The sequence below is a fragment of the Pseudorasbora parva genome, chromosome 14, assembly GCF_024679245.1.
Source record: "Pseudorasbora parva isolate DD20220531a chromosome 14, ASM2467924v1, whole genome shotgun sequence".
Lineage (NCBI taxonomy): Eukaryota > Metazoa > Chordata > Actinopteri > Cypriniformes > Gobionidae > Pseudorasbora > Pseudorasbora parva.
This window is the reverse complement of record NC_090185.1, coordinates 1,354,321-1,380,553: the sequence shown is the minus strand read 5'-3', so window position 1 is coordinate 1,380,553 and position 26,233 is coordinate 1,354,321. Positions and strand designations below refer to the sequence as shown.

Here is a 26,233-nt window from a genome sequence, read left to right as displayed (position 1 = left end):
GGTCAGTATCTATCAAAAGTGCTCCAAGGAAGGACCAGTGGAGAACCGGCCACAGGGTCATGGGCGGCCAAGGCTCATTGATGACCGTGGGGAGCGAAGGCTGGCCCGTGTGGTCCGATCAAACAGACGAGCTACTGGAGCTCAAACTGCTCCAGAAGTTAATGCTGGTTCTGATAGAAAGCTGTCAGAATACACAGAGCAGCTCAGTTTGAGGCGTATGGACCAGTCCTATGGGAAGAAGGCGAGCCGGCGGAGGCAGTGTGATGCTTTGGCCAATGTTCTGCTGGGAAACCTTGGGTCCTCCATCCATGTGGATGTTACTTTGACACGCTCCACCTACCTAAGCATTGCTGAGACCATGTTCAGCCTTTGATGGAAACGGTATTCTGGTGGCTGTGGCTCTTCCAGCAGGATAATGCTCCTGACACAAAGCAACACAATATTAGGAAGGTGGTCATAATGTTATGCCTGATCGATGTATAATAAAGTGTGATTTATTCCTGTGATCAAAGCTGATTTTATCATCATTGCTCCAGTCTTCAGTGTCACCCGATTCTTCGGAAATCTGACGATTCCAAAGCAAACGGTGTTCAAGAATCGTAATTAATTCTTAACTTTTGACTGTTTTTTACTAGTTTTATATCTATGTTAATTCATCCAAAAGATTAAACAAGTGAATCAAAAAGCATTTTATTGTATACATTTATAACCTTTAACTGCGTTTCTGGACATGAAGAGAAGGCACTGATACTGAAGATAGATAAACATCAACACAATCAAAGACGGTTAAATATCAATATAAAAATATCACATGATGCACTGCATGCTCAACAACTAGAAAAACGTCTGGACATCGTTTCCAAGAAGGTACCGTTGATTAAAAGCGTTTCCAGCCCGTGGTGCGTTGTGTGTGTGTGTGTGTGTGTGTGTGAGACACTGATCGTACCTGTAATGCATAAATACAGCAATAATTCAAACATAATAGGCAAGGCAAGGCAAGGCATATAGTAACGCTAGTAACGCTACTGTAGCCTGCATCAGCCGAACTCAGCCCCGCCCACAACATCTGAGCTTGGGGTCGGTCTGGACTTGATCCATAGAGGAGTAATTATGCCTAAACAGAAACAGACCAATTAGATCATCAGGGCGGGCTTTAGCCGATGACGGACAGATGATCAACAGAAATAGACCAATGAGATCATCAGGGCGGGCTTTAGCCGATGATGGACAGATGATCAACAGAAACTGACCAATGAGATCATCAGGGCGGGCTTTAGCCGATGACGGACAGATGATCGAGAGAAACTAACCAATGAGATCATCGGGACGGGCTTTAGCCGATGACGGACAGATGATCAACAAAAACTGACCAATTAGATCATCAGGGCGGGCTTTAGCCGATGACGGACAGATGATCAACAGAAACTGACCAATGAGATCATCAGGGCGGGCTTTAGACGATGACGGACAGATGATCAACAGAAACTGACCAATGAGATCATCAGGGCGGGCTTTAGACGATGACGGACAGACGATCAACAGAAACTGACCAATGAGATCATCAGGGCGGGCTTTAGCCGATGACGGACAGACGGTCAACAGAAACTGACCAATGAGATCATCAGGGCGGGCTTTAGCGGATGACGGACAGACGATCAACAGAAACTGACCAATGAGATCATCAGGGCGGGCTTTAGCCGATGACGGACAGATGATCAACAGAAACTGACCAATGAGATCATCAGGGCGGGCTTTAGCCGATGACGGACAGATGATCAACAGAAACTGACCAATGAGATCATCAGGGCAGGCTTTAGCCGATGACAGACAGATGATCAACAGAAACTGACCAATGAAATCATCAGGGCGGGCTTTAGCCGATGACGGACAGATGATCAACAGAAACTGACCAATGAAATCATCAGGGCGGGCTTTAGCCGATGACGGACAGATGATCAACAGAAACTGACCAATGAGATCATCAGGGCGGGCTTTAGCCGATGACGGACAGATGATCAACAGAAACTGACCAATGAGATCATCAGGGCGGGCTTTAGCCGATGACGGACAGATGATCAACAGAAACTGACCAATGAGATCATCAGGGCGGGCTTTAGCCGATGACGGACAGATGATCAACAGAAACTGACCAATGAGATCATCAGGGCAGGCTTTAGCCGATGACGGACAGATGATCAACAGAAACTGACCAATGAGATCATCAGGGCGGGCTTTAGCCGATGATGGACAGATGATCAACAGTAACTGACCAATGAGATCATCAGGGCGGGCTTTAGCCGATGACGGACAGATGATCAACAGAAACTGACCAATGAGATCATCAGGGCGGGCTTTAGCCGATGACGGACAGATGATCAACAGTAACTGACCAATGAGATCATCAGGGCGGGCTTTAGCCGATGATGGACAGATGATCAACAGAAACTGACCAATGAGATCATCAGGCCGGGCTTTAGCCGATGACGACAGATGATCAACAGTAGCGTAATCATCTCGTCATCAAAGGCGCTCGGGTTGAGTTTGTTCGAATCCTAAACGGAGAGCTTGTTCGTATCTGCATCACCTTCACTATTTCTCTCAGAAAGGATGATTATGTTGCGAAGTGCTCTGAGTATCATTAAATTCTTTTTTTAACAACACCGGCAAAGATCGTTTACACTCGTCTTTTTCTTCTAACGTTACTTATTCCAACGCACGTGCAGACAGGGTTGCCAAGTTTTTACAACAAAACCCGCCAACTACTAGCCCAAAACAAGCCCAATAGCTTCTCAGGGGGGTTCTCCGGAAATGGCGTTTGTGGGGTAAAATGGCGTTTGTGTGTTATTTTGGCTAAAATGGGCATTCCAGGGTCTATATATCCCATAATTGAGGTTGCTTCAACCCGCGGACATGGAAAACCGCAGACTTGGCAACACAGTGCAGTTGAGTTCTGTTGACATTTGAACACTAACATTATGTGTCGCTCCGCTGCTCTGATTGGTTGTAGGTCTGTCCAATCGCGTTCTTTCCTGGTTGGGTTGAACACGCCCCATAATCACAGCCCAATGGAGCATCAGACTCATATTCTGACTAGAGCTGAGTATGACCACGGCAGGCTAACGCTACTGCATCATGGGACTGAGCCCATAATTTGTCATTATAATGAACAATAAATCGCATGATGAAGTGCACATGATAAGGCACTATAAAACACAGCGATTTGGGATTAGATCTGCTAAAACCTCAAGATTTCCAGCATAAACAAAAAGAAAAGCATAAATAAAATGTGTAGATGGAGCAGTTTTTCTGCGGAACAGACTGATATGTGAATGTTTTCTTTGGTAGTGTTTTCCGGCTGTATTTTCTTCATCTTTTCCCGCTCTTCATGTAGGACGGGATGGCTCCTCTGGCCGTCAGGCCCTCAAACCGCTTGTAGGTGTAGTTGATGAAAACCCAGTCCTTGTTCTTGTAGTCCGACTCCGGGTGATGGTTGCTCGCCACCGCCGGACCTCGACAGAGCAAGAAAACGCTTCAGATTAGAGATCAATATCAGTTTATCTGGATAAATATATCTATCAGGTACAGCTGAAGCAGAAACTGTACAGAAACCCTGTCCGCTGCTATACTACATGGTTTAATATGTTTCAACGCATTTATAAAACAAATCATCATGTTGCTAGCATTGATTTAAAACGTCAAAATGTTTAAACGCATTTATAACATGAATTAGCATTTTGCTAGCATGGTTTAACATGTTGTTAAAGTGTTTTAACGCATTTAAAACACAAATTAGCATTTTGCTAGCATGATTTAACATGTTAACATGTTTTAAAGCATTTATAACATGAATTAGCATTTTGCTAACATAGTTTAACATGTTAAATAGTATCACCAAGAGTCGGATACCACAAATCATCATTAGCATGCATTAGCATGTTGTTAGCTTGATTTAACATTTTTATTACATGGGTTATCAAGATTTACCATGTTGCTAGGATGAGTTAGCATTTTGCTGGCATTATTTAACATGTTACTAACATTATTTACCACATCGTTGGGCACTTTTGCAAACGGAAATTAACATGTTGCTAACGTTTTTTAACGTATTGTAAGCATGATTTATCACTTTGCTAGCATGAATTACCATGTTGAGCACATGAATTAACATGCTTTAACACACTGCTAACATGAATTAGCCTGTTAACATGTTTACTATATTTTTTTACAAACATGAATAAACAGATTTTAACAAATTTCCTAACATGATTGAACAAGCTGCTAACATGAATTAACATTCTGCTAACATTTTGTTAACACAAATTAGCATGTTATTACCATAATTAGCATTTTGCTAACATGAATTATCATGTTGGTAAAACACAAATTAATATATTGGTAGCATAAATTAGCATGTTATTAGCATGAATTAGTATGTTGCCAGTTTTAACCTGTTGTTAGCATTTTTATACATTGCTAATATGTTTTAAAATGTCTAGCAATTGCTAGAAAAATATTCAGTACATCACTAAAATTAAAACATTGCTAGCATGATTTAGTATTTTAACATGTTTTAGGACATTGACAATGTTTAACATATTATTAGCTGTCATGTTGTTAACACATTTTAGCATGTTTGCTAAAAAGTTTAAGCACATAGCTAGCAAAAACATGCTTGTTAACATGATTTAACGTGCTGCTAGTATGTTTAACACATTGCTAGTATGAATTGATATGTTGCTAGCATGATTAAACACAGTTTAGTGAGGTTTTGTTATTATTTTGTGTGTATCTTACTTGTCGGCTGCAGGATGTCCGACTCCGGAAACTCGTCGAAGTTTGACGTGTCGTCGATGCTCTTGATCTCGATGGGGATCGCCGCGGGTCTCTCCCTACGTACGAGACGTGAAACCTCGTTATCAGCGGCGGAAAAACTACACAACTTCATTACTTGAGTAAAAATAACAGTACTACAGGTCAAATATTACTCCGTTAAAAGTGAAAGTTGTAAAAACAGATTTTTACTCGAGTATTACAGAAGTACAGAAGTATTTGTTTTCAGAAGTACTTAAGTATCAAAAGTAAATGTCCTTCTTTATGTCGCCGCATTATTGTATTATAGTTGTATAAATGCACATTATGCCATCATGGTTTAAGCCAGTCAGTGACGCTCCATCTGACACACTAGCAGACGACTAACTTAAACTCATTTAAATACTTGTAGAAAAGTTACAAAGCTGCTGTCACTTTAAGGCCGAATGCACGGATCCAATACACTGATACACATCTGATATTCTCACACTGTTCACCTTCACTGAAGACAGAATCAACTTTGTTTATGTGAATCCTCCACTAAATGAGCATTTGGACATCCGTCTTCTTCCATTTTGCTCTAAACTATAAATCAGTGTTTAATAAATGCTGTGAAATCATTGAACTTCACGAGACTCTACAAGAGTGATTCCTGAAAGGCTTTCTGCAAAAACCCAAACACCTTTTAAAGAAGAAAAAAATCATCACTGACTTTCAAAGCTGCGACAGAAACGACTTTCCACTTCGAGGACCTTGATAGAAATGTAGTGGAGTAAAGAGGACGATATTTGTCTTTCAGATGGAGTGAAGTTAAAGTCAGAAGTTTACAGAAAAAATAATACTCCAGTAAAGCACAGAGACTCAAACAGTGAACTTCAGTACAGGACTCATCAGTGTTGGGGTAACGTATTACAAGTAACTTGAGTTACGTATTTAGATGACTTCTTCAAGTAACCTGTAAAGTAACGCATTACTTTTACAATTTACAACAGAATATCGGAGTTACTTTTTCACGTTGATTTGACTGACAGCTCTCCTGTCCCCATGTTGAGAAAAATCAAAAGTGCGAACATGATGGTTATTGTAGTTCTAGACTAAATGTGATCATCATCTCACTTGCCCAATAAAGATAAAGTACTCCTCAAAATCAATCAAATCAGTCAAATGCAAAATCAGAATAATCTGCAAACCTCAAATAATTAAACATTAAATAAAACACATATTTATGCGTTTAATCTACCTCTATTGACCAATGTTTTGCTGCTAACTTACGATGATTCAGTTAAACCGAAAGCAAAAATGATTTTAGTTTTTCTGTTTTTATTGGTGAAGTAAGTGTTAAATCTTTTTTCTCCTGCATCCTATTTTCCGTTATGCAAAACGGCAGCTGAAAGGTTTGTTTGAGCAGCGCCCTCTACTGTACACGTGTGAATTAACATTTTTACCTCGGCCTGAGGCTTATTATTTAAATTTTGGTGCAATTTTTTTTGTTATAAAAACAGGTGAGAAAAAGTAACGCAAAAGTAATGTAATGCATTACTTTTCTTAAAAAGTAACTAAGCAACTCAATTAGTTACTCTTTAATGGAGTAACGCAAAATTGTAACGCATAACTTTTCTTAAAAAGTAACTAAGTAACTCAATTAGTTACTTTTTAATGGAGTAACGCAAAATTGTAACGCATTACTTTTCTTAAAAAGTAACTAAGCAACTCAATTAGTTACTCTTTAATGGAGTAACGCAAAATTGTAACGCATTGCTTTTCTTAAAAAGTTACTAAGCAACTCAATTAGTTACTTTTTAATGGAGTAACGCAAAATTGTAACGCATTACTTTTAAAAGTAACTTTCCCCACTGGTACTAAGTAAATATAATTAGTGGCTGTCCACCCCTGCTCGTTATAAAGCTCGCCGTGATCCCGATGGAAAGCTGCGCGTCACAAAATGTCACCTGATGTGGTCGTAGTCGACACCCTCGAAGAAGCCGTTCCTCTTGATCTCGTCTACGCCGGCTGCGCCGATGCGATGATCAGCCTCGCAGCAGAAGCGCAGGATCAGCTCTTTGGCTCGCTCCGAGATCGGCACTTCCGGAGGAAACACTAGCGTCTCTTTCCAGCTCATCACCTTCTTATACGTCTCCTGAGGAGTCTCTGAGCAAAACGGAGGGTAGCCTGCAACAGCACAGCGCTCCAGTGTCAGCAATACAGTGCGCTTATACCGTTTGCAAAATAAAATAAAACATTATAATGCCAATTTTACAATTTTTTAACTGACAAACATTTTCATTAGCATTTTGCTAAAATGTTTGTAACATTATTTAGGTCATTGCTACCATGACTTAACAAGTTGCTAGCATGAATAAGCATTTAACTAGCATGTTTTAACACACTGCTAGTATGTTTTAGAATGTTGCTACCTTGCTTTACCATGTTACTAGAATTAATGAGCATGTTGCTACGATGTTTTAACACATTGCTAACATGAATCAGCATTTTACTAGCATGTTTTAACACACCACTAGTATGTTTTAGAATGTTGCGACCATGTTTTAGCAAAAAAGTTTTACTAGCTTTAATGAGCATGTTGCTACCATGTTTTAACACATTGCTAACATGAATTACCATTTTACTAGCATGTTTTAACACACTGCTAGTATGTTTTAGAATGTTGCTACCATGCCTTGCCATGTTACTGGCATGAACGACCATGTTGCTACCATGTTTTAACACATTGCTAACATGAATTAATATTTTACTAGCATGTCTTAACACACTGCTAGTATGTTTTAGAATGTTGCTACCATGTTTTAGCATTTTACTAGCTTTAATGAGCATGTTGCTACCATGTTTTATCATGTTACTAGAATTAATGAGCATGTTGCTACCATGTTTTAACACATTTCTAACATGAATTAACCTTTAACTAGCATGGTTTTACACACTGCTAGTATGTTTTAGAATGTTGCCACCATGTTTTAACACATTGCTATCATTATTTAACATGTTGCTAACTAAATTAGCATGTTGCTAACATGAAGTACCATTTGGTAACATACATTAGCATGTTGTAACATGTTACTCTATAGCGACATGCCCTCATTTGGATATGTAACGTTATTTTGGATTTTGCTAGCATGTTTGATACATGTTTTAGTACACTGCTATCATGAATTAGCATGTTTGCTAACATGTTTTAGCACATGTTACTCTACTCTATAAGGAAACACTCATTTGCATATTGTTTTCTCCTTACCAATCAGCATCTCGTACATGATGACGCCCAGGCTCCACCAATCGCAGAGCTTGTTGTATCCGGTCTGCATGAAGACTTCGGGAGCGATGTAGTCCGGCGTTCCCACGGTGGAGAAGGCCTGAAAGAGGCGGAGCAACATAACGCATCACTTCCTGTCTGTCGTGAACGGGCGAATGAAGTCACGTTAATCACTGACCAGCTGCCTTCGGTTCCTCTTCCACGTCTCCGCCTTCCTCTTGGAGTTCATGTGCTGAAACGCTACGGGAAAAACATTGGAGCACATTTGAATATTCAAATTTGAACATGAATATTAACTAAAAAGTTTGTTGAGACAAACTAAGTTTGCTTGGGAGAGACTTTATCAGAAAGTTTGAAAAAGTTTGAAATAGTTTGAATTTTGATGGATAGATAGATATTGGAATATGACGCATCACTCACTGAGGTCGTTTGATTGGCTGTGGTTCAGGTTGCGGTAAAACTCGGTGCGATGAGCTTTCTTGAGGCCTGTGCACAAGCCGAAATCGGACAGTTTGACGTGACCCTGAAACGCACAGACACACACTTCTGATGAAGCAGCCAATCAGAGAAGCCCAACAGAAACAGACGACAGCACAGGAAGAGGCTTGTTGAGTCACTTCCTGTTCCTACTTTGGAGTCCAGCAGAAGGTTGTCTGGTTTGATGTCTCGGTGAATGAAGCCCAGCTGGTGGATGAAGTCGATGGCCAGAACCGTCTCGGCCACGTAGAACTGAGTCTCCTCCTCCGTCAGCGTATCTTTCTTCATCAGCAGCGTCATCATGTCACCTGCAGGACAAACTCCAGCTCATCATCATGCCATCTTCAAAGTGTTGATAAACATGCTAAACATGGACAAAATTTCAAAAAACGATTTGGACGCATGACAGAGTATTTCTGTGCCTCGAAGAGTCAGTTCACTTAATCATTCAGAAGTTTCTGAAGAAGAGTGTAAAGGGTTTTCAAAATGAAGGGATGTAAACACATAAAATCTGCTTAAGTACAAAGTGAAGAAGTTGTTCACACACACACATACACACACACACACACACACACACCTCCCGGCAGGAACTCCATGAGTAAGTAAAGATTGAGTTTATCCTGAAAACTGTAGAACATCTTCACCACCCACAGACTGTCAGCCTGAACCAAAATGTCGCGCTCCGCCCGGATATGGCCCACCTGGGACATAAAATAAAATAAATGTAATAATTTTTAAAAATGACACAATAACATAAAATAACCAAATATTGAATAAATACTAAAATAACAAAATTATATTTGTTTTCATAAAACATTTGTTTGGCATCACCTGCTCTTTCTGCAGCATGTCGGCCTTGCGAAGGATCTTCATTGCGTAAACATGACCTGTGTCTTTCTTCTGAACTAGACGCACCTGAGATATCAGAAACACGTTAGTACAGTGCTGTAGTCGAAACCAGCTCATTCGAGTCAGAGTCAAGACCGAGTTCAGAGAGGGCTGAGTCCGAGTCAAGACCGAGTTCAGAGAGGGCTGAGTCCGAGTCAAGACCGAGTTCAGAGAGAGTTGAGTCCGAGTCAAGACCGAGTTCAGAGAGGGTTGAGTCCGAGTCAAGACCAAGTTCAGAGAGAGTTGAGTCCGAGTCAAGACCGAGTTCAGAGAGGGTTGAGTCCGAGTCAAGACCGAGTTCAGAGAGGGCTGAGTCCAAGTCAAGACCGAGTTCAGAGAGGGCTGAGTCCGAGTCAAGACCGAGTTCAGAGAGGGCTGAGTCCGAGTCAAGACCGAGTTCAGAGAGGGCTGAGTCCGAGTCAAGACCGAGTTCAGAGAGGGCTGAGTCCGAGTCAAGACAGAGTTCAGAGAGGGTTGAGTCCGAGTCAAGACCGAGTTCAGAGAGGGCTGAGTCCAAGTCAAGACAGAGTTCAGAGAGGGCTGAGTCCGAGTCGAGACTGAGTTCAGAGAGGGCTGAGTCCGAGTCAGGGCTGAGTCCGAGTCAAGACCGAGTTCAGAGAGGGCTGAGTCAGAATCAACACCGAGTTCAGAGAGGGCTGAGTCCGAGTCAAGACCGAGTTCAGAGAGAGTTGAGTCCGAGTCAAGACCGAGTTCAGAGAGGGTTGAGTCAGAGTCAACACGGAGTTCAGAGAGGGCCGAGTCCGAGTCAACACCGAGTTCAGAGAGAGTTGAGTCCGAGTCAAGACCGAGTTCAGAGAGGGTTGAGTCAGAGTCAACACGGAGTTCAGAGAGGGCCGAGTCCGAGTCAAGACTGAGTTCAGAGAGGGCTGAGTCAGAGTCAACACCGAGTTCAGAGAGGGCTAAGTCCGAGTCGAGACTGAGTTCAGAGAGGGCTGAGTCAGAGTCCACACCGAGTTCAGAGAGGGCTGAGCCTGAGTCAACACGGAGTTCAGAGAAGGCCGAGTCAGAGTCAAGACTGAGTTCAGAGAGGGCTGAGTCCGAGTCAACACCGAGTTCAAAGAGGGCTAAGTCCGAGTCGAGACTGAGTTCAGAGAGGGCTGAGTCAGAGTCAACACCGAGTTCAGAGAGGGCTAAGTCCGAGTCGAGACTGAGTTTAGAGAGGGCTGAGTCAGAGTCAACACGGAGCTCAGAGAGGGCCGAGTCCGAGTCGAGACTGAGTTCAGAGAGGGCTGAGTCCGAGTCAAGACCGAGTTCAGAGAGGGCTGAGTCAGAGTCAACACCGAGTTCAGAGAGGGCTGAGTCAGAGTCAACACCGAGTTCAGAGAGGGCTGAGTCAGAGTCAACACCGAGTTCAGAGAGGGCTGAGTCCGAGTCAAGACCGAGTTCAGAGAGGGCTGAGTCAGAGTCAACACCGAGTTCAGAGAGGGCTGAGTCAGAGTCAACACCGAGTTCAGATAGGGCTGAGTCAGAGTCAACATTGAGTTCAGAGAGGGCTAAGTCCGAGTCGAGACTGAGTTCAGAGAGGGCTGTCAGAATCAACACCGAGTTCAGAGAGGGCTGAGTCCGAGTCAAGACTGAGTTCAGAGAGGCCTGAGACCGAATATCAGAAACACGTTAGTACAGTGTTGTAGTCGAAACCAGCTCATTCGAGTCAGAGTCAAGACTGAGTTCAGAGAGGGCTGAGTCAGAGTCGAGACCGACCCTCAGAGAGGGTTGAGTCAACACCGAGTTCAGAGAGGGTTGAGTCCGAGTTGAGACCGAGTTCAGAGAGGGTAGAGTCAAGACTGAGTTCAGAGAGGGTTGAGTCAAGACTGAGTTCAGAGAGGGCTGAGACCAAATATCAGAAACACGTTAGTACAGTGTTGTAGTCGAAAACAGCTCATTCGAGTCAGAGTCAAGACTGAGTTCAGAGAGGGCTGAGTCCGAGACAAGACCGAGTTCAGAGAGGGTTGAGTCCGAGTCAAGACCGAGTTCAGAGAGGGTTGAGTCCGAGTCAAGACCAAGTTCAGAGAGAGTTGAGTCCGAGTCAAGACCGAGTTCAGAGAGGGTTGAGTCCGAGTCAAGACCGAGTTCAGAGAGGGCTGAGTCCGAGACAAGACCGAGTTCAGAGAGGGTTGAGTCCGAGTCAAGACCGAGTTCAGAGAGGGTTGAGTCCGAGTCAAGACCAAGTTCAGAGAGAGTTGAGTCCGAGTCAAGACCGAGTTCAGAGAGGGCTGAGTCCGAGTCAGGGCTGAGTCCGAGTCGAGACCGAGTTCAGAGAGGGCTGAGTCCGAGTCAGGGCTGAGTCCGAGTCAAGACCGAGTTCAGAGAGGGCTGAGTCCGATTCAAGACCGAGTTCAGAGAGGGCTGAGTCCGAGTCAAGACCGAGTTCAGAGAGGGCTGAGTTCAAGTCAAGACCGAGTTCAGAGAGGGCTGAGTCCGAGTCAAGACCGAGTTCAGAGAGGGCTGAGTCAGAATCAACACCGAGTTCAGAGAGGGCTGAGTCCGAGTCAAGACCGAGTTCAGAGAGAGTTGAGTCCGAGTCAAGACCGAGTTCAGAGAGGGTTGAGTCAGAGTCAACACGGAGTTCAGAGAGGGCCGAGTCCGAGTCAAGACTGAGTTCAGAGAGGGCTGAGTCAGAGTCAACACCGAGTTCAGAGAGGGCTAAGTCCGAGTCGAGACTGAGTTCAGAGAGGGCTGAGTCAGAGTCCACACCGAGTTCAGAGAGGGCTGAGCCTGAGTCAACACGGAGTTCAGAGAAGGCCGAGTCCGAGTCAAGACTGAGTTCAGAGAGGGCTGAGTCCGAGTCAACACCGAGTTCAAAGAGGGCTAAGTCCGAGTCGAGACTGAGTTCAGAGAGGGCTGAGTCAGAGTCAACACCGAGTTCAGAGAGGGCTAAGTCCGAGTCGAGACTGAGTTTAGAGAGGGCTGAGTCAGAGTCAACACGGAGTTCAGAGAGGGCCGAGTCGAGACTGAGTTCAGAGAGGGCTGAGTCAGAGTCAACACCGATTTCAGAGAGGGCTGAGTCCGAGTCAAGACCGAGTTCAGAGAGGGCTGAGTCAGAGTCAACACCGAGTTCAGAGAGGGTTGAGTCCGAGTCAAGACCGAGTTCAGAGAGGGTTGAGTCCGAGTCGAGACCGAGTTCAGAGAGGGTTGAGTCCGACTCGAGACCGAGTTCAGAGAGGGTCAAGTCCGAGTCAAGACCAAGTTCAGAGAGGGCTGAGTCCGATTCAAGACCGAGTTCAGAGAGGGTTGAGTCCGAGTCAAGACCGAGTTCAGAGAGGGCTGAGTCCGATTCAAGACAGAGTTCAGAGAGGGCTGAGTCCGAGTCAAGAACGAGTTCAGAGAGAGTTGAGTCCGAGTCGAGACCGAGTTCAGAGAGGGCTGAGTCTGAGTCAAGACCGAGTTCAGAGAGGGCTGAGTCCGATTCAAGACCGAGTTCAGAGAGGGCTGAGTCCGAGTCGAGACCGAGTTCAGAGAGGGTTGAGTCCGAGTCGAGACCGAGTTCAGAGAGGGCTGAGTCCGATTCAAGACCGAGTTCATGGAGGGCTGAGTCCGAGTCAAGACCGAGTTCAGAGAGGGTTGAGTCCGAGTCGAGACCGAGTTCAGAGAGGGCTGAGTCTGAGTTGAGACTGAGTTCAGAGAGGGTTGAGTCCGATTCAAGACCGAGTTCAGAGAGGGCTGAGTCCGAGTCAAGACCGAGTTCAGAGAGGGTTGAGTCCGAGTCAAGACCGAGTTCAGAGAGGGTTGAGTCCGAGTCGAGACCGAGTTCAGAGAGGGTTGAGTCCGAGTCGAGACCGAGTTCAGAGAGGGTTGAGTCCGACTCGAGACCGAGTTCAGAGAGGGTTGAGTCCGACTCGAGACCGAGTTCAGAGAGGGTTGAGTCCGAGTCGAGACCGAGTTCAGAGAGGGCTGAGTCTGAGTCAAGACCGAGTTCAGAGAGGGCTGAGTCCGATTCAAGACCGAGTTCAGAGAGGGCTGAGTCCGAGTCGAGACCGAGTTCAGAGAGGGCTGAGTCCGATTCAAGACAGAGTTCAGAGAGGGCTGAGTCCGAGTCAAGAACGAGTTCAGAGAGAGTTGAGTCCGAGTCGAGACCGAGTTCAGAGAGGGCTGAGTCGGAGTTGAGACTGAGTTCAGAGAGGGTTGAGTCCGATTCAAGACCGAGTTCAGAGAGGGTTGAGTCCGAGTCAAGACCGAGTTCAGAGAGGGATGAGTCCGATTCAAGACCGAGTTCAGAGAGGGCTGAGTCCGAGTCGAGACCGAGTTCAGAGAGGGCTGAGACTGAGTTCAGATTGGCAGAGAACCATGATGTGGTATATATATATATATATATATATATATATATATATATATATATATATATATATATATATATATATATATATATATATATATATATGCATATGTGGTTTGCGCTCATCATCATAATTACCTCTCCGAACGCTCCTCGTCCAATCACCTTCAGCGACTCAAAGTCGTCCAGACCGAGCCTGGTTCTCTTCAGACGGAGGAACTCGGTCTCCTTACGAGCATGTTGAGAGCGCCGCACACGCTTCTGGAGTGCGACAGAAACTAATATTAATTTGAATACTACGAATAATAGCAAAAATAATATTAATACACTCGTGTGTGTAAAGGCCCGTTCACACCAAGAATGATAACTGTAACGATTATTATAACATTTTAATAATTGTTCGTTAAAGAGAATAGTGATTTCCATATCACAACAATAACAAAAACGGCAGAGAGGGACGAGTTGTTGAAATCACTTCCAGAACAGCTGATGAACGAGCGGCAGACGGCAAAACTGCAGCACATCTGCTAATATAGCAAGCATTCTAAATCGGTTATATTTATTGTCCACTGATGTGGATGCTAATATAATTTTCGTTATATTTATCGTCAGCTGGTGTGGATGCTAATATAGTTATCGTTATAGTTATCGTCAGCTGGTGTGGATGCTAATAGAGTTATCGTTATAGTTATCATCAGCTGGTGTGGATGCTAATATAGTTATCGTTATAGTTATCATCAGCTGGTGTGGATGCTAATATAGTTATCGTTATAGTTATCATCAGCTGGTGTGGATGCTAATATAGTTATCGTTATAGTTATTGTCCGCTGGTGTGGACTCTAATATAGTTATCGTTATAGTTATTGTCAGCTGGTGTGGATGCTAATATAGTTATCGTTATAGTTATTGTCTGCTGGTGTGGATACTAATATAGTTATCCTTATAGTTATTGTCAGCTGGAGTGGATGCTAATATAGATATCGTTATAGTTATCGTCAGCTGGTGTGGATGCTAATATAGTTATCGTTATAGTTATCATCAGCTGGTGTGGATGCTAATATAGTTATCGTTATAGCTATCGTTAGCTGGTGTGGATGCTAATATAGTTATCGTTATCAGGGACGTGCACAGGATTTTTGAGGGGCAGTTGCTCTGACCTAAAAAAGGTAACAGTAAAACATGTGGGTTGTCCTGATACTGTACTTCAAAATGCAACAGTGTAAAAATTGCCACACCGAATAAAGTAACTGTTCAAGATCCATTGGTAACTTATAAAAATAATATCATATTTGCATAAACTGTTACTACCATATATCCCGACTCTAGCACATTAAGATAAGCTATGAAAAAAATCATGTTCCTCTGCCTCTTTCTGGTTAAATAATGTTTATAATAATAGTTAATGCTATATTAACTATTCCAGGTTATTTATGCATAGCATAAAAATAGTTAGTATAGCATGCTATGCCACTTTCATCAAAACCTATTACAAAGCTATAGCAATTTTATGTCATTAAATACGATAAACAGTTATTCTAGAACAGATGTGCGTCTTCTTTATCCATCCGTATTCCATCCGTTCGAAAACAAAGTTGCACTAACTGTTCGTTACAAGCAGCATTTGCCGTCAGTCAGGTAACGTTAGCTAATATAAACATATTTTTGCTAGCCTACCTGCTGCAAAATTACACCATTTTTGTACAAATAAAGCTATTTTATACAGTGTAATTTATCACTTACCACTATCTTGTTTTTTCTCTTTTTTCTTTTCTGGCTTCCTAAAGCATAATTCCAGGGGCGTTTCAAGATGGCGGAGTGAGTGGCAGCACTTTTGCAGGCTCTGATAAAAAGTTTCTTTTTAGTCCTTGAAATGTGATTAACTAGTGTGACAACCCCTCAAATAAACAGGCACTTAGCGTACTGTCAAAATTTAGTTACAAAACTAAGTTATCACAACATTCTGTGGGGGTTTTTTTTCTCTTTGTTTCCTGGAATCATGTCCGACCACAACTACAAGTTGGATGCTCTCCACGAGGCATGTGACGACTTTGACGTCGAGGAAGAAATGGAAGCGGAGCAACATTCATTCAAAGAAGACAAAATTAATAAAGAACATACGCCAATTAAACAGCCGAATCCAAAGAAACAGAGACACCAAAGAGAAATGGAGGACGTCAATACTGGCGCTGCAATTCTACATGCAGTACAGGCCCTGACCAGAAAAATGGACGAACAGACTGAACTTCTGAAAAGCTTCGACAGACGTATTGAAGCTAACACAACCGCAACTAAAGAAAACCGTGAAGAAATCTGCCTGCTTCAGAAAAAAATAGGAGGCCTACAGAGAGAAAACAGTCTGCTAAAAGAAGCATGTGCAGAGCAAACCCGTTACAAACGAAGGTGGAATCTGAGGATGATTGGTCTACCTGAAAAGGATGGAGAGGACACGAGAGAAATTGTCATTGGGATATTGACAAGAGTTGTTCCAATGTCTGTGGAGCGGCTGCGAGACACCGTAGACACCGTTCACCGGCTGGGGCGGAAAGGCGACGCCGCTACATCAAATAACGCACCGAGAGCAATCATCATTCAGTTCGGGATGAGAACGGTGAGGGATGACGTTTGGAAAAAGTCGAAGGATGCGAGAGTGTGTAGAGACTTGCACATACGTTTCAAAGAAGACTTCTCGAAAGAAGACCGGGAGGCGCGTGCAAAGCTGTGGCCGCAGGTCCAAGAAGCCAGAAAGAAGGGTAAAAGGGCATTCTTAAAGGAAGGATACGCACTGATCGATAACCGGAGAGTGGACCCATTGTGATCACTCGTTTTCCTAGCTGACTGGCAGAAATTAAGCCTGCTCTCACTTTTGACTGAGAAACTTATTGCTTGGTTGACATAAACGCTACGTTATGTAAGTATAAGCAATAGTAGCACTTTGCTTGTTGATGCGTCACATCCGAAGTTAACCAATCTGACGTTGATGACCATAACATTTCTACACAACAACATATGACAGATACTGAATGTTTATTTACCTGGTTTATGTTCTTTATTTTAACCAGGCGAGGTGGATCTCATTTTATATAGATATTTGATACAATTGCTGCTTGGTCTGTATAGTTTTCCATTTTCCCCTCTGTATTGTTAGAGGGTTTGTTACACTAAACATGTTGATTTAGGACTAATTACTCATTCCTGCACATCGTTACACTCTTTTGTGCATTGTTTAGGTTATCTACCATCTAAATGTTGTCCTTTATTTCTTTAAATACTAGGGGGTTAAAAGATAATGTAAAACGAAAGGCTATTTTTCTTTTCTGTAAGGAGCAAAGGGCTAATTGTGTTTTTTTGCAAGAAACCCATTCTGTCGATGCTGACACAAAATTTTGGAAATTGCAATGGGGAGACTCTATCTTTTTCAGCCATGGAACGTCACACTCAGCAGGAGTTATGGTTTTATTTAATAGATTTCCCGGGAAAATTATTGATCACAAAAGTGACTCAAATGGCTATTGGGTAATGGTCGCAACAGAATTAAATGGCAAAAACTACATCTTATTATGCGTGTATGGTTATAACAAAAAGGTACAGAATAAAAATCTCTTCTCATCGTTAAATAAGGGCTTAGAAGAATGGAAAATGCTTTTTTCAACTAATAGAGTAATAATTGGGGGAGATTTCAACCTGGCCCCTGATCTGTGGCTAGACCGCCTACCAACAAAGAGACACTGCCACACGTTTGATGAAACAATAGTTGAATTGATCACAAAGGCCAATCTAATAGATTACTGGAGAATGAAAAATCCGACCAGAAAACAATTTACCTGGTTTAACTCATCTAATAATGGCCAGTGCTCAAGATTGGATTACTGGCTAATATCAGATAATCTAGTTAATGACGTCATTAAATGTGAAATCTCGGCATCACCCCTTACTGATCATTGTGTAATATTTTTGACTCTTTCGCCAGATGGAAGAGAGAACAAAATAAACTCTATATGGAAATTTAACAATACTCTCTTGGAAGATACTGAATTTTGTAAAACAGTTAAACAACTGGTTAGAGAAGTGAACGAATTGGAAATGTGTTCTCTGAGTAAATGGGAATGGTTCAAATTCAAAGTTAGACAGATAGCTATTAATACAAGTAAACAAGCATTAACACTTAAAAAGTTAAGACAAAGGGACATTATTAGTCACATTAATATGCTATGCTGTAAAGATGATTTGACAGTGGAAGAGCAGACTGAATTAAAAAATCTACAGTCCCATCTTGATAATATATATCTGGAAAAGGCCAAGGGTGCATTTATCCGTTCAAGGGCTCGCTGGATTGAAGAAGGGGAAAAAAACTCGTCCTATTTTTTTAGTCTGGAAAAACAAAGACAAACGAGGAAAAAAATTCGAAAGTTAAAAATCAATGATATTATTGTTGAAAATCAAGAAGTGGTAAACGAAAAAATCAAAGATTTCTACTGTAATTTGTATAAATCACTTTTTTCTCAAAAAGATTGCAATTTCTTCTTAAATAAGATTCAGGGGTTTAAAAAGACACTTGATGATAACTTTAAACAACTAATGGAAGATGAGCTAAGAATTGAGGAATTAGACTTGGCTGTTCGACAGATGTCTAGGGGGAAATCACCTGGTATAGATGGGATAACCGTGGAGCTTTTATCTTTTTTTTGGAGTGATATCAGAGAAATGCTCTATAATGCCTATTTAGACTGTATATCAAAAGGTAATCTTTCTCCCACTATGAAACATGGTATTATCACTTTAATTCCCAAACCTAACAAAGATATTCTTTTATTAGATAATTGGAGACCAATTACCTTATTATGTACCGATTATAAATTACTGGCACTTGTCTATGCTAATCGTCTGAATGAGGGATTATCACATATTATTGATGAGTGTCAGTCAGCCTTTATAAGGGGCAGAAATATACACAATCATACTAGACTGCTACTAGACTTGCTTGATTATCAAGATATCATTGATACTGATGCCTTTATTCTATTTCTCGATTTCTACAAAGCCTTTGACACCGTTGAACATGCCTTTTTATTTGATGTCTTAGATTTTTTAGGTTTTGGGAGCAATTTTTGTAAAATAATTAAGATGTTTTATACTGACATATATAGTTCTGTATCTCTGAATCCTGGTATAACTCCTAGGTTTGAGGTGCTCCGCGGTATTAGACAAGGGTGCCCGATTTCTCCCAAACTGTTTATTCTAGCCACCCAATCACTTATCATGCTCATTAATCATAACCCTGAATTGCATGGTATCTCGATATTTGATAAGGAATTCAAAATTAGTCAATTTGCAGACGACACCGCAGTCCTTTTAAGGAATAAATTCATGGTTAATGTAGCCCTTGATTCAGTTTCAATTTTCTCTAAAGCTTCAGGATTAACACTCAATATTAAAAAATGTGAGCTACTTCCCATTCACTCATCAACAGATTCAATCATATCTTCAATTGAGGTTAAATCTGAAGTGAAATATCTTGGAATAGTCTTATCCAAAAATGCAATCAGAAGGGAAGATGTCAATTTTTCTAGCCGATTAACAGATATGGAAAAATCCTTAAGTCGCTGGCTCACCAGAGACCTCACTATCTTTGGTAGAGTTACCTTATCTAAAACAGAAGGTATTTCCAAAGTAATATATCCATGTCACTCCCTGTATATTTCTTCTGGTAATATTAAGAAAGCCAACTCAATTATTTTCAAATTCCTGTGGGAAAATAAAACCCATTATATTAGGAAATCACAGCTTGTTAAAGAATATGATATGGGTGGTATCAAAGCCTTGGACTTTGAATCAATGTTTGGGACCTTTAAGATTAAATGGTTAAAATCATATCTATCACAACCAGATTCTATTTGGTTTCACATTCCCAGACATATATTTAAAAAAGTAGGAGGGCTTGATTTTCTTTTGCAATGTGATTTTGAGGTGACCAAAATTCCTGTAAAATTATCAAAATTCCATAAACAAATTCTTCAATACTGGAAAATGATCTTCACCCATAATTTTTCTCCACACGGATCCACCTTATGGAACAATAGGGTCATTATAATCAATAGAAAATCATTGTTCAGATATGATTGGTATGAAAAGGGCATTGTGTTTGTGAATGATGTTATAGATGATAATGGAAACTTGTTGGAATATAAAGCCTTCTTAGACAAATATAATTTAAAATGTACATATAGTGAATACAATAAGATACGTAAAGCAATACCGATACCTTTATTACAATTAATTCAAAACATATTGTTATATACAAAAACAAGACCCTTATCAATTTTACCACATTTAGTTATCAATGATTGTACTTTAGTTGACAATAAATGTAATAATAAATTTATTAATGATGCTTTAAGATCTAAACTGTTTTTTGATTATAACAGAGGATTGTGTGTACAGGTTCCAAATATAGGTGCATTGTCCATAGGAAGAACACATTTTAAATTCATTAAATGGCCCATTTCCCCAAAGGTCAAAGAGACCCACTTTAAAATAATTTATAAGATATATCCGGCTGCGGACTTTCTTAGGAAAAAATTTAAATTTGATGTAGACCCTTGTGCATTTTGCGAGATGACTGATGAGACTCTGGAACACATGTTCTTTTTTTGCCCTGTGTCCAATAGCTTCTGGTCCGAGCTACACAATTGGATGTCACTTAAGATGGATAATATCCCTACTCTTACCTTGACACACATCCTCTTTTATATGGATAACATAGATTCATCAGTATCAGATTTAGTTAATATGATTATTCTTATGGGTAAATATCATATTCATTGCAGTAAGTGGAGATCTTCTAAGCCTTCCTTTGTTTGGTTTATAAATGATTTTAAATTATTTTTTACCTCACTGGAAAAGATCAAATCAACTAAAATCGCAAGAAAAATGTGCAGTGAAATATCTAGGAAATTGCTGTTTTGATTAATCTCCCTTTGTGTGTGTTGCTCCAAATGTTATTTTTATTATCTTTAGCCATCTTGCCTTTGACTTGTTTTTAAGTAACCCCTCTATTGTTGTTGTTTGCTGTTTTCTGTTTAGTTATTACCTTTTGTTTTTTTTTTTGACATTTGTATATACGTATGTATATTATCTTTCCCCTACGAGAGTTTTGTATTTTGCAGTTTTTTGTTAATAAAAAAAAAAAAAAAAAAAAAAAAAAAAAAAAAAGCATAATTCCGCTTCATGATCGCAGAGGAGGTTTTGTATTTTGCCGGCAGAGATTGCGTGGTTGGGTGGCTGTTGTCAGCGACGACTGAGAGGGCCCCCTTGAGGGGGATTCCGATAACAGTGTCATTGCACTTTACTGCATTGACTATCAAAGGGGCGCTCAAGCAGTTTGTCGTTGCATTTTATTCTTAACCTGTCGCTGTCTTGAGGCCCCAGGCCAGCTCGGTGCCCCAAGCAATTGCTTTACTTTCACTTTCGGACGGGTACCCAAATATGGAAGTGAACGAGGCTTTGCGATTTTTTTTTTTGTATCTTGGCCTACATGAAATTCTGCATCCATTGTACGATTTTTTTTATTTATTTTTTTCCACCTCGGAAGGGCAACGTGAGTCAAGAAGGGCATATGGGCAGTTGCCTGGGCAACCTGAGCAACCCCCCTGTGCACGTCCCTGATCGTTATAGTTATCGTCAGCTGGTGTGGATGCTAATATAGTTATCGTTATAGTTATCGCCAGCTGGTGTGGATGCTAATATAGTTATCGTTATAGTTATCGTCAGCTGGTGTGGATGCTAATATAGTTATCGTTATAGTTATCGTCAGCTGGTGTGGATACTAATATAGTTATCGTTATAGTTATCGTCAGCTGGTGTGGATGCTAACATAGTTATCGTTATAGTTATCGTCAGCTGGTGTGGATGCTAATATAGTTATCGTTATAGTTATCGTCAGCTGGTGTGGATGCTAATATAGTTATAGTTATAGTTATCGTCAGCTGGTGTGGATGCTAATATAGTTATCGTCAGCTGGTGTGGATGCTAATATAGTTATCGTTATAGTTATCGTCAGCTGGTGTGGATACTAATATAGTTATCGTTATAGTTATCGTCAGCTGGTGTGGATGCTAATATAGTTATCGTTATAGTTTTCATCAGCTGGTGTGGACTCTAATATAGTTATCGTTATAGTTAATTACATAGATATATTTATCATTAGTGCTCTTGAAGTGTGTGTGTGTATGTGTGTGTGTGTGTGTGTTTGTGTGTTACCTCTTCATCAGGCAGTCCTTCCTCGTCCATCACCTTCTCCAGCTTTTGCTGCCTGTCAACAGAACGCTTTAGATTAAGAGACGCAAGAATCAAACTAGCACAACTGGGTCGTATAAACAGATAAACATCACACTCTCATTTTTGGGTGAACTATCCCTTTAATGTTATAAAACACTGTAAATAAGCAACACAGGAAGAGCCTGTTTCAACACAGAGCAATGATGTAGCGTCACGCTCGGCCGGCGGAGCAGAACAAGAGCCTCTTCTGGTTAAAGTTCAGCCAGTAATGTAAACTCTGTGATTAATTCCTCCTGTGGTTGGCCAGCCGTCAGACCTCCGCTCATCTTCACACACAGATGAAGATATTAGTGTTGAAATCCGATGGCTCAGAAAGGCCTTCATTGACACCAATGTCATTTCCTCTCTCAAGACCCATAAAGGTACTAAAGACGTCGTTACAAAGCCCATCTCACTACAGCGGCTCTACAATCATTGATGAAGAGGCCAGAATAGAGTTAGTGCGCAAAAACACTAAATAACGACTTATATAGTGATGGCCGATTTCAGAACAAAGCTTCAAACCGTTATGAGTCAGTGAATCGATTCATGATTCGAACCGTTATGAGTCAGTGAATCGATTCATGATTAGGATCGCGAGAGTCACGTGGGCTGCGTCTGAAACCTGGAAAATGCTGCCTTCATAGGACACATTTTAAAGCTACATTGTGTGATATTTTCCCCCATCTAGTGGTAAAAATGTATATGACCATCCAGTGAATATTAGTTCCGATTTCGTTTTAACTCCTACGGTGGCCGATTTAGTCCAAGATTAAGATGGCTTCCAGTTCGACCTCGTCCATAGTGCCATCGAGTGTTAAAACCAAGCGGCAACCTCCCGCGATCTCTCTTGAAGCCAATACGGAAGTAATGTAAACTGCAATTCCTCAACTGGCCACTAGGCTCCAGAAGGGAGCAGAATCTCATTGAGCCCCATGTTAAAATTCTCAACTTTACAGCAGAATAAAACATGTTTACAGCCTGGTACAAATTGTGTTTTTTGCCTATACGGCTAATTTTGATCTTCATGACAACTGTGAGGGGGGTGAATTTTTTTATAACTCATTCGTTTACGTTATATAAAGCCTTAAAGTTCTGCATAATTAAGGGCGTGGTTACGAGTGGATAGCCATTTATCTGGGTCTATAGTCATTGCATCACCTCAGCTCCACGCACATCCCGCCTTTTTCAGTTATCCGGGAGTGACACGCGATGACTCGCTCACAAGATGGCAACGCCCAGCTCGACTCTACTTTAAGCTTCAGAACGGCTTATCGGAATCCTATGGGTGACGTCACGGACACTACGTCCATATTTTTTACAGTCTATGGTTAAAACGCAAAAGGCGAAGCTTGAATTTACGGGTATGTCCCTCTTTGGCTACTGTACTTTCAAGATGGAGGGGCAACATGGCGACCGGCATTCGAACCCCTCACCTGTATGTGTTTTCAATGGCATATTATAAACTTACCAGAATAGTTTATTACTTGAAAGAAGTAAATATACATTAATGAGCACATATATTTTTGAAAAAACTAAGTGTTTTTAGCTAAGAATAAACTAAAAAAGTTACACAGTGTAGCTTTAAGGCAGGAAGGCATCAATCCACGTCCGAATTTAATATTAGCTTAACTTCCTGTCTGCTGAGAGACCTTCATCTGATTGATTTTTGAAGGCAGCATACATGTATCCTTCACTGCCTTTGGTATCCCACAATCCTGTGCTTTCCTTTCAGTGACAGTGAAGCTGGGGAAATAAGATGGCGTCCGAAAGTTGCATTTGCTGGTCAGTTTGTGTGTAAATGTATATTTTTTACCAATATTTTCCACTTCTGCTGTCATTTCTAGCGGAAATTACTAATTTAGCAATCAAATATGTTTAGTTCTCACTAAAGCTCGCTCTATATTGCGGTAGATTATTAAACTGTTACACTGACTAAGAAATCTGTCAGAAATTAGTTTTCATGAGGCGCAATCATGCACAAAACGCTGCCTCACCTTGTCTGATGAGCGAGGCAACGAGTCAGCGGCTTAGGTTTCGGACGCAGCCTTCGTGACTTTGGCGATCCGAATCATGAATCGATTCACTGACTCATAACGGTTCGAATCATGAATCGATTCACTGACTCATAACGGTTTGAATCATGAATCGATTCACTGACTCATAACGGTTCGAATCCTGAATCGATTCACTGACTCATAACGGTTCGAATCCTGAATCGATTCACTGACTTATAACGGTTCGAAGCTTTGTTCTGAAATCGGCCATCACTATATAAGTCGTTATTTAGTGTTTTTGCGCACTAACTCTATTCTGGCCTCTTCATCAATGATTGTAGAGCCGCTGTAGTGAGATGGGCTTTGTAACGACGTCTTTAGTGCCTTTATGGGTCTTGAGAGAGGAAATGACATTGGTGTCAATGAAGGCCTTTCTGAGCCATCGGATTTCAACACTAATATCTTCATCTGTGTGTGAAGATGAGCGGAGGTCTGACGGCTGGCCAACCACATTAGGGTACGTAATTCATAACAGAATTTACATTTTTGGCTGAACTAACCCTTTAAGAACCTGTGCTCTCCAGAGACTAAACCATTCTTGATGCTTCATTTCAGCACATTGTTGGAGTTCTGACTTTAATACACAACACAATAGTGTGACTTGAGGATTAACTGTTTGTTTATGAGTGTTTGCACCTCATTTCGCGCTCCTCGTGTTGGGTTATGAGGTTGCTGTAGAAGTTCTCCAGAGTGACCTTGGCCATGGTCACTCGCTCCTTGGTGTGGTTGCTCATTAACGAGCTGGAGGCGTGGCCTCTGGTCGCCATGGTTACTGAAACTGCTGTTCTGGAACCGGTTGGGATGTAGATCTGCAGGCGTTTACAGACACAACATGATTTACATGGGCTGGGACAAACGCAACACACTCCAACGTTACACTGGCGTACATTATATACATGGTAGAATCCAAAAAAACAAGCTATTATTGTGGTACCACAACATTTAAAGGTATAATTATCATTTATAATGAATAATATCTTCAGTTTAGCATGGGAAAGAACAAATTTGACCATAAAAGCATTTGTTATTCAGACGTTTAAGAGAGGAAACTCACTCAGTCTAAGGAACAATAGTGCTGTTATTATTTCAACAATCATTATGCTAACAAATATTAAACCCTGGAGCTTCACTTGTCATAATCTTACAGGTATAATAGCCAAAAATACATTATAAGGGTCAAAATTATCCATTTATCTTTTATGCCAAAAATCATTAGGATATTAAGATCACACCAATATCATGATCTTAACATGGATCATCAACATCCAGTAAGATACTTTGTACGTATATATCATAAATGCTTTATTAGTAGTGATATGCATTGTTAAGGACTTCATTTGGACAACTTTAAAGGAGATTTTCTCAATATTTAGATGTTTTTGCACCATCAAATTCTAGATTTTACAAATATTGTCCTATCCTAACAAACCATACATCAATGATGCTTATTTATTCAGCTTTCAGATGATATATTAATCTTAATTTCAAAAAAGTGACCCTGGTTTTGTGGTCCAGGGTGACATATGAAGGGAAAAAAAGATGTATAAACTTTCACTTTGAACTTAATACAACTATTAAATGAAGTGCAGTTACACTGATTTCTCATTATAAAATAAATACCAAACATTTGCGTTTTAAAACAAAATGGCGGCCATACCAAACTGATAATAAATGAAGTGAAATACGTGCATGTTTATTTTTTTAAATAGTGCAATACTTACAAATGTTACAGAAGTTCACAGAGCATATAATTATCTGATAATTATAGAATGAGGGATGCAGGGGGCGTGGCCAAACTCATGACGTCAGCGGCGAGCGTTCCACCAAACACGCCAAACTCAACGGTTTAAAAAACAAAAACAAATAAAACAATGAAAAGCTGCACTAACCTGATATAAAGTTCCTCAGAGTTTTTCTTTGGCTGTTGAAGGACGATACTTCCCTCGACACGTTGTCTCCTGGCAAACAGACATGAAGCGACTCCCCCAAAAAAAGAAAGAAAAAGAAAAGGGAAAAGACGGGAGAAATGTACGAGTTATATAGACACGCGGGACGAAAACGAGCGGATTAATGCGTGTGTGTGTGTGTGTAACAATAAAACAATTAAACTTCACATGCAACTTCTGT

At 41.2% G+C, this 26,233-nt stretch overlaps 1 protein-coding gene across 1 annotated transcript; it reads right to left on the bottom strand.

Moving 5' to 3' along the window:
• Positions 1-1,973: 1,973 nt before the first annotated feature.
• On the bottom strand, positions 1,974-26,220 carry stk38b (serine/threonine kinase 38b). Its single transcript, XM_067415170.1, has 13 exons — positions 25,996-26,220; positions 24,743-24,915; positions 21,993-22,044; positions 13,875-13,997; positions 9,386-9,469; positions 9,132-9,255; positions 8,708-8,862; positions 8,498-8,600; positions 8,256-8,317; positions 8,060-8,177; positions 6,759-6,978; positions 4,795-4,889; positions 1,974-3,509 (listed from the first exon to the last, which is right to left on the bottom strand). The coding sequence occupies exons 2-13, from the start codon at positions 24,871-24,873 to the stop codon at positions 3,367-3,369; spliced, it is 1,410 nt and encodes a 469-aa protein (XP_067271271.1). The 5' UTR covers positions 24,874-24,915; positions 25,996-26,220; the 3' UTR covers positions 1,974-3,366.
• Between the last annotated feature and the right edge of the window lie 13 nt (positions 26,221-26,233).